This window comes from Nycticebus coucang, chromosome 10, assembly GCF_027406575.1.
Source record: "Nycticebus coucang isolate mNycCou1 chromosome 10, mNycCou1.pri, whole genome shotgun sequence".
Taxonomy (NCBI): Eukaryota; Metazoa; Chordata; class Mammalia; order Primates; family Lorisidae; genus Nycticebus; species Nycticebus coucang.
In genome coordinates this window covers 77,060,595-77,073,317 of record NC_069789.1, presented here as the reverse complement: position 1 = coordinate 77,073,317, position 12,723 = coordinate 77,060,595, and the positions used below count along the sequence as shown (strand labels likewise).

Sequence of the window (12,723 nt, the reverse complement as noted above, 5' to 3'; positions counted from 1 at the left end):
TATTCATGATCCTCCCTACAGATCCTCCCTTCAGCACAGCAGCCCTAGCCCCAGTCCAGAAATTATGATAATTTCACACTCTTGCCAATGATGATTTAGGAAGGAATGTGTGACCCAATTCTGATCAGTGGGATGTAAGGGGAAGTCTGCTCCTAAGGCATCAGGGACAGGTTTCTCTGCTCTTACAAATAGATAGTCCTCTTTTCAGCCTCTGGGACAGTGCTGTGCCTGAGAATGTGATACCTTTGGCTGCTCCAGCCATCTGTCAATCATAAAGAGAGCTAGTCTACAGAGAGTAGAAAAATAGAAATAAGCTGGCCTTTGGTGATATCACTGAGCCACGAAATTAATCTTATCTTCATACTTCTTTGTTATATTCCCATGAGCTCTTCTTGAGGAATCTACTATGTAATGAGCTTCAAACACCACAGAGACATCAATATAAAGACTGGTGCATTAAATAACACTTAATCATAGAACAAAGAGTAAATGAGTACAGAGAATAGCATTTAATGGTTATATGCTCTGACATAGTAAAAGCATAAAGTTAGGAGAGAATTGAATTAGCATATACAAAAATTTTGTTAGTGATTTGTAAAACAGTTTGTTCAACTGCTTTCTATAATCATAATTGATGGTGGCATATTCTTATTGTTATTCTGAGACTGTTGTGCATATTAAGTATGACAAAGCAAATGAGAATTAGAGTATATTTAATTCTGTCATCTCTTGTGCCTTGGAGAACCAAGATTCTCAGAGTGGAAAAAGGAGATACAGATATAATATAGAAAATACACCTTTTTCCTAGTTCTGTACGGTATGAATGTCCCAAAACAATGGCCAACGCAGTCACAGTAATGAGTATCTTTAGATCCCAATTGTCACCTTGAAATACCATTTCCCACTAAAAGAAATCAGGGTTACTTAGAGAGTTTGCTTATTCCATATGTAACACAAAAAAAGATGAGCCTAAAAAATCTTGACCTACAAGATGGCAAAGACGCTATCAAATATTACTAAGAAAATTTCAAAGAAGCTATCAAATACTGCTCAGGAACCAACTTACAGAAGATTTCATTAGCCAATGATAGGAAATTTAAGCTTCAATAAAGCTTAGAACTACAATGGAATTCATGAGTTCATAATGAAATTTTTTAGTCAATTTAAGGGATTTATCATATTTATCACATTTAAGGGATGATAAGAAACCAATAAATTATTTTGAAACCCAGTAAATAAAAGGAAAGGATAAAGTTTTTTTTGCCTGCCTTTGAACTATCAAACTAGATAACCAAATAATAGACATGGACAGTATCATTCTGTAAAATATTAGTTAATAAGTAAAAGTAAAATGACATAATTAGAACATCATCATTTTTCAATCTCCAATGAATTAATGGGTCCAAGCAAGGAACATTGATGGCTACTAATATCACAAAAAGAAAAACAACCAGGTACATGGGTCACTACAAAAGTTATGAGACAATCTGTGTTATGGTCCATTATTTCAAAAAACCACAGTCAACAGCATCCTTTCTGATTCCCCTGTGCCAAGTTTCAATTTGTTCAGATTATTGATGCTGCTGGGAAGGCTTCCTTTGTTTCCAACCATGCAGATTTTACCTTTCTTGATTTTTGTATATTTTAAAACTCTTATGATGCACATATCATGTGCCTCCAGGTGAAGGACTCAGCATCAGCTACGGTGGATTGATCTTGAGACTGACCAAGTCTCACTATCCCTGTCAATTCGTAGAAAATGTAAGAGAAATGTGTGGACTTGCACCACGAGCAAACTCCAGACTCTGGAAAGCACTCAAACAGCACAAGTCCTTCAACAGACAATGTGCAAATGAAAGAAAGAGATTCAGGGAAAACTATAGATTAAAATACACATTTTTAAAAAAACAATAGAAATGTATTATCTCACAATTCTGGAGCCTAGATGTCTGAGATGAAGGTATCGGCAAGGCTGGTTTCTTCTAAGCCTTTCTGCTTGACTCACGGATGGCCGTCTGCTCTCTTCTCCTTCAGACAGTCTTCCCTCTGTGCCGGTGTCCTAATCTCTTCTCAGAAGGACACCACTCTTGTAGGACCAGGAGCCACCCTAATGCCCCATTTGAACTTAATTAGCTCTTTAAAGACCCTATATCCAAATACGACGTACATTAGGTTTATTACACTTCACTTTATTATGTTTTACAGATATTCAGGAGTTTTAGGCTTCTTAAAAAAATTTTTATTGGTACATGATGAAACCATAAGTGAATCTGAGGAAGTCATCATAAAATCTAATTAGTCGATTAGTGAGCTACTAGCTAATCCATTAGTGGGCTACCCCAGTAGCCACTTAAATAGCCACACCTCGTGGTATTCAGGCCACTATGTAGTCCCCTCCTCATAAATCTGAACTAAACTTGACACTTGCTTTAGCCAACAAAATGTTGCAGAGAAAGGCCAGGCAGCATAGCTCATGCCTGTAAATGCTTATGCCCCAGAGATTGAAACCAGCCTGATCAACACAGACAGACTTGATCTCTATGAAAAGCAAAAAATTAGCTGAGTTTGGTGGTATACACCTGTAGTCCCAGTTATTCAGGAGTCTGAAGCAGAACGTTCATTTGAACCCAAGAGTGTGAGGTTACAGTGAGCTCTGATACTTGTGCCACTGCACTCAAGCCTGGGTGACAGAGCAGGATTTTATCTCTTAAAAAAAAAAGAAAGAAAAAAGAAAAAAATGCACATTCCAGGCCTAACTTCTAGAAGCTTTTACACTCTTGCAAACCCTGACCTACCATTTAAAAAGTCCGTACCCTACCAGAAAGCCCATGTATCCTAGAAAGGCTACCTGCAGAGAAAGAACACCCTCTCAATTAAATCCAGCCACCAGGAAAAATAAAAAGTACAACTGCCCAACTGGACCCCCTCCAGATAACAAAATTGTAAGCAAATAAACACCTGTTTTAAAAGCCAGTGTATTTGAGGTAGTTTTTCAGACAGAAATGGATAACTGAAAATAGTGGTTATGTTTGAAGAGACAAAGAGGTCTAGAGCTTGGACAGGGCACAGGCATCACTTCTGCAATGACTGTGAACTTCCATTTCTTGGCCTGGGGGAAGGCTGCATAGATACTTGCCTTATAATGATACATTAAGCTACACATTTTCTTTGTGTGGTTTTTTGAACCTATGTTTCATTTTTAAAATAAAAACAGTTTTTAAAAAGGAAAAAGAGTGCACATGGTTTGGCATAGAGACATTTACTTTTCTTCCAAAATTCCTTGAGACTATGGACCTTTTAAAAAGCACTTTGAGGCTCCTAGCAAAAAAATATTCATTTATTTTAATCCTATAGGCTCATTCCATACAACATCAAGCGCAGAAAGATAAATTTCTTTGGATCCTAGACCTTGCAATTTGCAAACTGAATTAATTGCTTTCATATCTCTAAATCTTTTATTCTGGTCTCTAAGTGAGAAAAAGCATTCGGTACCAAAAAGGGGTGACTTTTAAAAGCTGGCTTGCATTTTCTTATTGGCAGAAACTTGCTAGTGTCTTTTTAAAATGAATTTTCCAGTTTCAAAGGAGAAAATCTATATTGCATTTGGGGTTCTGTACAGGTGTGTGTGTGTGTGCACGCGCGCACACATATGCACACTAGTTTGGTACTGTCAGAATTCTAGCCCTCATCTCCTGTGCTCTACTAAAGTGCCTTAAACAGACTGTAGCACATGAATTATGCTTTTATTCTTTTGTCTTCCTTTCCTTTATACTTCTATATTCATTTCTGACTTCATTTCCTATTTCACAATGCACATTGTTTAATATACCTTGTGTCTTAGAGTGATGTTACCTAGTTATACTGACAAAAAAAGAATTAAAATTCCTAATTAGGAAATTAAAATTCACTGTCATAATTCATACCGCATATTTTATAAAACTTTCAGTGTATTTATTTCAATTAAATTAGAAATTATTGCTGCCCAGCCAAGTTCATCTTCCAGCTGCCCAAGAAGAGAAAGCCAACATCCAGAGACAGTTGGGTTACAGCAGAGAAAGAAGTGCTAAGCAAGGAGAAAGACAAGAGAATTTCTCAAATCCACCTCCCTGAGAACTGGGGGGAACAAGATTTTTTTTTTTTTTTTTTTTTTTTTTGGCCGGGGCTGGGTTTGAACCCACCACCTCCAGCTTATGGGGCCGGTGCCCTACCCCTTTGAGCCACAGGCACCGCCCAGGGAACAAGATTTTTTTTTTTTTTTTTTTTTTTGTGGTTTTTGGCCGGGGCTGGGTTTGAACCCGCCACCTCCGGCATATGGGACTAGCGCCCTACTCCTTGAGCCACAGGCGCCGCCCGGGAACAAGATTTTTAAGATAGTTTAGTAGGTATAAGATTAGGCAATCGGTATTTGCACATTGGCTGAGTTCAGGGAGAACCATTAGTCCTTTGATATGGGCCGCTTTCCAGATAAGTCCATTACTGACATGCAGAACCTTGGGTGGAGGGGCCAAGAGAAGCAGAGTTAGTTCCGTGGTCTGGGTGGGTCCCTTACTGGAATGCAGGACTGTGAAGATATCTCAAAAACTACGCCTAGGTTCCAAACAGGGGTGTTGTCTATGGAGAAGAAAAGTTAAGAATCTTTACAACTACCCTCTAGAGTAGCAATTATAGAGAAGCAAACAAGGGGACAGTGGCTGATCGTTATCATAATTTTAGCTAGGCCTGTTCCTTCACAGAGTTTTGGAACCCTTACTTTAGTTCTTACCTTGCCCCTCTTCATCAGTTTGTAAGGGCGGTTTCAAAACTACTGTTACAAACTGGAATCCTGCTATTATACCTTCCACCTGTGAACCCAGTTTTGACCTTCTCAAAGATCACAAGAGAGTAAAACTGCAATTAGTTCAGGAGTCCACTGTAAAAATAAAATAATAACAACTACTATCGTTGCCATGGTAGTTACTACTACCAGAGCACCTTGATGATGTGGTCCTCTTGCTGCCAATGTCCGTGGCAAAAAGAGGTATTTTCATCAAGACCAGGCCTTGATTTAGCGTCTCACTCTATAGAGTTCATCAAGGCTTATATTAGAATCCACCAGGGGGAAGGTCACTATTCCATCCAAAGTACAAGAGAAAATATTAATTTGTCACAGTCTATTGTTTTTGCTTTCTTTTTGATTGAAACTCAGAAGCTCTCAATTCACAAAATCCTTTATGGCTTTGCAACATTAGATGCGGGGCTTTGTAAAGAGGGTCCTAATCCCAAGGCCTTAGTTTCCATTTACAAAGAACGAGGGAAGTAGAAAGTAATTCTGACACTACAAAATCCTGCTCTGCAGTAGTTTTCCTTATTTGAAATTCCTACTACTTCATCAATAACTTGGCATGCGTCAAGGCTATTTTTAATCAAAATATAAAGTGGTCAACATCATGATTTATACTGAGCCCCTCCCACCACTTTCCCCCATCTCTGCTATTCCCACCAAGGGAGCTAGAGGAGTCCATCATTTCTACAAATTAAAACTCAAGCAAATATGAAAAGTATAATTGTTACTCACTTTCTCACTTCTTTGGGTTAATTTTTCTTAAAGGGGACCCAATAAGGCAGTACTTAGTGTATTGGTTAGTATGCTTTTGGCCACAGGAAACAGAAGACAATTATATATTAGTTAGGGTAAATTTTATCTGTGGATAATAGTAATATCACAAATAATAGTGGCTAGGCTCGGTGCCTATGGCTCAAGCAGCTAAGGTGCCAGCCACATACACCTGAGCTGGCAGGTTCGAATCCAGCCCAGGGCCTGCCAAACAACAATGACAACTACAACCAAAAAATAGCCAGGCGTTGTGGCGGGCACCTGTAGTTCCAGCTACTTGGGAGGCAGAGGCAGGAGAATCGCTTGAGCCCAGGAGTTGGAGGTTGCTGTGAGCTGTGATGCCATAGCACTCTACCCAGGACAACAGCTTGAGGCTCTGTCTCAAAAACAACAACAACAACAACAACAAAAAAAAAAAAAAAACAGTGGCTTAAATAAGATAAAAGTTTATATTTCTCTTATTAAGCTCTAGAGGTAAGTAGTCCAGGGCTGGTTTGGAGGTTCTACTATACAAAGTCTGCAGCTGCAGGAAAATGGGCTCTGTCCAATTACTCTGGTCTGCATTGACTCTTAAAAGGAAATCTTATGATCTAAGATGACAGCTCCAGCCATGGTCACAATCCAGTCAGCAGCATGAAGTACAAGACAAAGAAGGTCATACCCTTCTCCTTTCATTTCACTTTCTGGAAATAGCATACAAAACCTCTACCTACATGCCACTGGCCAAAACTCAGTTACATGACCCCAGTTGCAGAGGAGGCTGGGCAATATCATTATTATGGGAGTTCCCATGGACAGCTAAAATTTGGGTGTTCTATTATTAAAGACAGGAGGGGATAATGATATAGGGGATAATTAGGAATCTCTACTGCCCCAATTCAAAAGGGTTTTAGTATCTCTTATAAAAAGAAGTACATAGGCATTGTGTAGGCAGGTGGGGATGAGGCTTCTGTTCTCTGAGGTTACTTCAGTTCTGCAGTGCTCCAAGTCCTGCCTTTGTCTTTAAACTAGCTCCCCTATGGCTGGTTTCATCAAGATCAAAATCACAGTTCTAGGCAGCCCATACAGATGCAACGAATTCCAATAGAGGGAAGGAAATACTCTTTGCTTTGTTTTTTTGTTGTTGTTGTTAAAGAAGAGGAAACCCCTCCCAGAAGAAGCTAGCAAACTTGCCCTCAACCATCACTGGTCAGATAGCATCACAATCCCATGCCTAGTATCATCTCTGGCAAAGGGACCACACTACCAGGACAGGCACAGACCAGTCAGAACCCACCCCTTGGGTCCATAAATAGAGCAAGCCTCTCTCAAACAGAGGGCTCCATGAAGGAACTTCACCACCTAAACAAAACCAGGCTTCTGTTAGAAAGAAAAACGAGGAAAGGATGGTTGGGTTGATGGATGGTGTCTACCATATCCTAACTTTTCCATCACAGTATACTGCCATTGCCAGCCAGAATACTTGGACTCTAAGATTACACTGTCATAATTATCAAGATAAATCAGACCAGCTTTTTTTTTTCTTTTTGAGACAGAGCCTCAAGCTGTCACGCTGGGTAGAGTGCTGTAGCATCACAGCTCACAGCAACCTCCAACTCCTGGGCTCAAGCGATTCTCCTGCCTCCGCCTCCCAAGTAGCTGGGACTACAGGCACACGCCACAACGCCCAGCTATTTTTTGGTTGCAGCCATCATTGTTGTTTGGCAGGCCCAGGCTGGATTCGAACCCGCCAGCTCAGGTGTATGTGGCTGGCTCCTTAGCCGCTTAAGCCACAGGCGCCGAGCCCAGACCAGCTTTTATGCCCATCTCCCACCAACAAATTACAACTGAAGAAGCAAATGTGTGAACTAGCCCTACGCTTCTAGACTAAGTTGATTGTAAACATGTACAGCTCTCCCCCACCCTCCACCTTGTACGTGGAGACTTCACTCTAGACACTTACCAGCATAAATTTTACATCTAGACACCTTGGTTAACCCTTGTGGTATACGTATGACAGAACTCCCCTAAAAGAAATACATGTTTTTAAGCTGAAACTCACTTCTTACTTTATAAACATCAGGTCATAGATGAGCATTTCAGAGGAAACCACTGGGCCCTGTTCACATTAAGCATAACTGACTATGCAGTAGTAAATCTGGGGAAAGAACAGTTTTCCTAACTGCTATTTGCTGCTAGCAGATCTGGAAGCATCCACCAACCCCCCCAAGGATCAGAGCATCCCATAGTTCTCAGCTGAGGCACTGACTTCCCAGCCATTTTCTGACCCTCCTTGGGACTTCTTATACCGGAGAGTTCTGAGGTTTTCTTTTTGATTCATAAGAAATTCAATGGTAATTTTTAAAAGAAAATAAAATTGCTTAAACAGGAAAACGCATTGTGCTTTTTTAAGCTATCGTTCAATTTCAGGCATACCAAAGCTTTAATAGAAAAAGGAAACATGGCATAAAAAGAGAAGAGCTTTTTAAATTGACCACTGAGGGCTGGATTATATAAGAGCTTTTTTTCTCATTAAAGGAAGATGCTTTCAGGTCAGTGATAAAAGCATCGCTCAAGGCTAACACATGACACAGCAGCCCATGTGACTATAAGCTGGTCCCGGTATTATTTATTCATAGAAATGTCTTATCAAAGAAAGTTACTAGAAGACCTCTAAAACAATCCTAAAAATTTATTCTGTTGTAGGAAACATGAGTATGGTAGTGATTTTGGAAACTAACATCTTTAGAAATACAGTAACTCATCAACACATCTAATACCTCCTTACCTAAACCTTGACTAAATCTGAAGAAACAGTGTATTTTCGAAACCTCCATGTGACACACACATGTGGAGGCACACAAATTGAAAGCCAGCTGATAAATGATCTGTCTAGACATAAATGCTGATTCAGCGTCTTTAACATACTAGAAGTACAACTGTTTTTAACACAGAATAAATGACGTTAACAAAAGTCACTCAAATTATACGACAGCTATTCTCCGTGTTAGGAAAGTGAATCAAGCTTGAAAGAAAGTTATTGCCTCAGCTACATGAGCTTTCAAATCTATATTATTTTACTGGTGGCTACTGTGAGAAACAGGTCATAAAACTGTATTTAAGCTTTACTGCTGAACTTTCAACCACTTTGCTTACAATTGAATCAAAGCTTGAGAATATTTACAGGCAAAAGTATTGACTAGGAGGTAAAGATAGGAGCTATGGTTCTGTTCAGGGACATGGGGCTTCAAAACCATTAGGAAATTACAGCCCATGACCTTCATTTGCTCATGCACTAATAATTCACAACACCATGCATTTTTCCAAGGGTTTTTTCTCTTTTGGCAAAACTTGTATTCTCACATGAAGCAGAGTCTCACTCTCTCTGGCAGTATTCTAACTTTAACTCTCCTCTTCCCTTTCCCACTACACGTATCTTGGAAGTACCTTCCTGAACATAGAACGAAGAAATAAAACTGAACAAAACTCAGAGATGTAATGACCTTCACACACCTGCTATAGTTTTACTCGGGTGCCCTAACTCCCTTATACTTCTGTATGTGTAATAATGTTAATTTTAGAATATAGACGGTTATATATTTCCTTCTCATGAGTATAATAAGGACATCAGTAGCCAGAACTGTCATGACCATGAAGTCTTCTTTAAGCAGGTTAATCCTTCACATTGCTGGATGTCAAATAATGATGATAGACGATTGTACTTTTTGTTGTTCCAAAGCAACAGTCTTATATAATAAATACCATAAACGTAATTTTGCTAACGACCAAATACAAACGCTTTCTCACTGCATTGTACTGCACTGCTCTTTCAGTCTGATACACTGGTGAAAACATTAAGTATACAGCCAAATTTTTAAGACTAAGGCAAGCTCAATTTAGCTCTTTCACTAACAGAAGTAAATCATCCATCTTTTTCTGTTTTAATAAACAATAGCAAAGTGCTACCTGACCACTTATTAGCCCTAACAGGATGGGTTATTGATGGTCTTTATCTCCAAAAACACCAGAGCAGCAATCTGGAAAATCAATTACATTTCTCTTCATGTGCCCTGGTTTGATGCCCTTTCAAAAATGGTTTTAAACGTTTTGGTGACTGAAAACAAATGATAAAAACAAGGACACCCAATAAATGCCTTCCTCTGAGGAAAAGCTTCAAGGGCCAGAAAGTGGTATTAGGAAGAACATAACCATTTTTTTATTTAGAGAATTAGGTTAAAACCTAGAGTTTAATGTCCAGTTTAGAAGATGTTTTTGATGCCAGAAATGAAAAGGAAAAAAAAGCAGCACTAAATTGACAAGACCACCAAGTGGTCAGTCGTGGTTGAGGCGAGGGTGGGGCGTGGGGAAGGGGGGGTGCAGGGCCAGGGCGTCCCGCGGTTTCGGTTCAGTCCGGTTGTGTTTTCGGCCTCAAGCTGAGTCACCCCACACCTCTGACGGCCCCCTGGGTGAGTTTCTCCCCATCTATAACTTCAGCAACTGTTACAAAACATGCCGGGGTTCCTCTTTTGCTGTCCCGCCTGTCCCGGGAGGGAAGGGAAGTGTACACCTTTGGGGACGTGATGACCTTGTCCCTTTCTGTCTCTGATGAAACCATCCCGCAAGTCAGGTCGGCGTGAAGCCGACGGCGCCGCGGTTTAGAGAAGAAGGTCGCCGGCAGCGCCGGGAGGGAAATTCTGCTTCAGAGGTCGGGGATCCCCGGGGGCCTCGTGGAGACCAGGGGTATCCCCGCTGTTCCCACAGCTCCGAACTCAGTCCGGGGCCGGGAACCAGAGGGCTGGGTGTGTCCGGGCCGAGAGGGCAGGACCGACGCCCGCCGAGCGGTCCCCACCCCGCGTCCTGCACCTGCGTCTCCCCGCCGTCCAGCCGCGCCTCCCAAGCCGAGCGCATCCCGGGCCCCCGCCCAGGCCAGAGCGCACCGGGGACCCGCGCTCCGGTTGCATCAGAAACCCTGGCTGGGGCGGCGGGGGCCGGTTGGGGCTCCCCGCGCCTCGCGGACCCCGCTCGGGGGCAGTGCCGGGGCGGCCGGCCTGGCCCAGGATCCGCGGCGGGGCTCGTACCTCGAATGTAGGCGCACTTGCCCTCGTCCAGCTGGCTGGAGGCCGAGCCGCCCATGGCCGCGGGCCCGGTGTGCAGAGCGCCGCCCGCCCGGCGCCCGCTGCTCGCTCCCGGAGCTGATGCGACGGCGACCCTGCTCTGTAATTAAAGAGCCAACTTCCTCCGAGAGCGAGAGGCGTCGCCGTCCGGGGCGCCTCCTCCAGGTCCGCGCCCTCCGAGTCTCTGTGGGCTGGCCCGGGGCTGTCCTCCCGCCTTCGCTGCACTGGCCAGCGCCGCCGAGGGGCTGTCTAACCTAGAAGGACTTGCAGCTCCTTCACTTCGCTTTTATTCCTTATTTGTACAACGTGTTTTCACCTGTTTGGGGGCAGCTGAGAAACAACCTTGGAGGAAATGAACCATTTCCCCGATGACTGTAAACTCTGGAACCTCCCCTATTCACACTGCAAGCTGGAGTTCAAGGTCTCATTGCCTCGCACGCCCTCCTGGACAAGAAGTACCAGTTCTTCTCAAGTGTCACCTGGGAACCTGTTAGAAATGCAAAATTTCCGCACCCTCCCTCTCCACCAGCTCCCCGCCCCCACCCCACTCTTCTTTTTTTTTTTTTTTTGTAGAGACAGAGTCTCACTTTATGGCCCTTGGTAGAGTGCCGTGGCGTCACACAGCTCACAGCAACCTCCAAATCCTTGGGCTTAGGCGAGTCTCTTGCCTCAGCCTCCCGAGCAACTGGGACTACAGGCGCCCGCCACAACGCCGGGCTATTTTTTTGTTGCAGTTTGGCCGGGGCTGGGTTTGAACCTGCCACCCTCGGCATATGGGGCCGGCGCCCTACCCGCTGAGCCACTTCTAAACACAACCGTCTCCAGTTAGAAACTCAGGGAGTGGGGCCTGGGCCTTTTCACAAGCCCTCCCAGGATTCTGATGCCCTCTGAACTGTAAGAACCAGCAGTTAACTATACCTTCCTGCTGCGAAAAGCTGGGCCAAAGAGGGGGTGAGGAATGAAGGGAAAAAAGAAAGAGAAAAACGGAAAAACTGAGGCTGAGTCCCACAATATACTCCCAGACCTGAAACTTGGTAAGACTTAATGAAACTCTGTCCTGACACCTGTAGTTTCCATTCCTTTCCTTAGCAAACTGGAAATAGAGTCTTAGAATGGGCACTTGTTCTTTTCCCACAGCCACTATTTAGTTTGGCAGCCTCTCCAAACAAGACTGGCTTGGGCAGAGGGGTCACCACTGATTTCATGCTATTCTTAGTAGTCAGTTCTTTAGCAACTCCTATTGACTTAACCACAAGGTCGAATAGTCTGTACACACTGGATCCAGGCCTGAGGAGGACTTTGAAGGCTTTCCCACACACACCCACCCCCAAGTTCATTAACTTGCACTTGTACCAAAAATTTCTCACACCTCATACCCAATCTCTCCCACCCTGCATTCCAATCCATCATTACATCCTTTCAATTCTATTTTCAAAGTATGCCCAGTAGCCAACCAATTCTCATCCACTGCCATCCGGCCACCTCCCCCTACCTCCTTTATCACAATAGTCTCCCGGCTGGTCTCCCTTGTTCAAAGAAAAAACCACAGAGTCCCTCACTGCCTAATTGGGCTTCCTTGCTGACCTCAGACAGCATCAGTCCTCACCGTCTCTGTTCCAGCCCTGCTGGCCTGTTTGTTCTTTCTAAGACACATCAAGCTCAGGGCTTTGCACTTGTACTGCCCGCAAATACTCACGTGTGTTGTTCTCTAAGTCTCTCACTTCATTCAAGTCTCCACTTAAATGCTAATGCTCAGAGAGGCTTTCCTACTTGAAGCCTTCTTCCTTAAGCCTCCCCTACTTAAACACCAGCCCTGGGTCTCTCAGCTCCTTGCCTTTCATCATTTCTTAATCAGATCACTTTGTAGCATCCAGCATACGTTTCTTTGTCTGCCTTCCTCTACTGAGATACGTGTATAAATGCCATAAAGTCAGGGGTTTTCTTTGTTGTTGTTTCTTGTTTTGTATTTTTTTGATTATGTGGTTTTTGTTTTTCTCTGAGAACAGGAATTTTTGTCTGTTATATCCTCTGATCTCA

The 12,723-nt window shown here is 43.0% G+C and overlaps 1 protein-coding gene across 1 annotated transcript in view; it reads right to left on the bottom strand.

Annotated features, from left to right (window-relative positions):
• The window catches only part of NIBAN1 (niban apoptosis regulator 1), a 160,619-nt gene extending 149,745 nt beyond the window's left edge, over window positions 1–10,874 (bottom strand). The window contains exon 1 of the mRNA XM_053606916.1: window positions 10,651–10,874. Coding sequence (XP_053462891.1) covers window positions 10,651–10,705 — 55 coding nt within the window. The 5' untranslated portion in view covers window positions 10,706–10,874. The remainder of the gene's footprint in view (window positions 1–10,650) is intronic.
• Window positions 10,875–12,723: the final 1,849 nt, after the last annotated feature.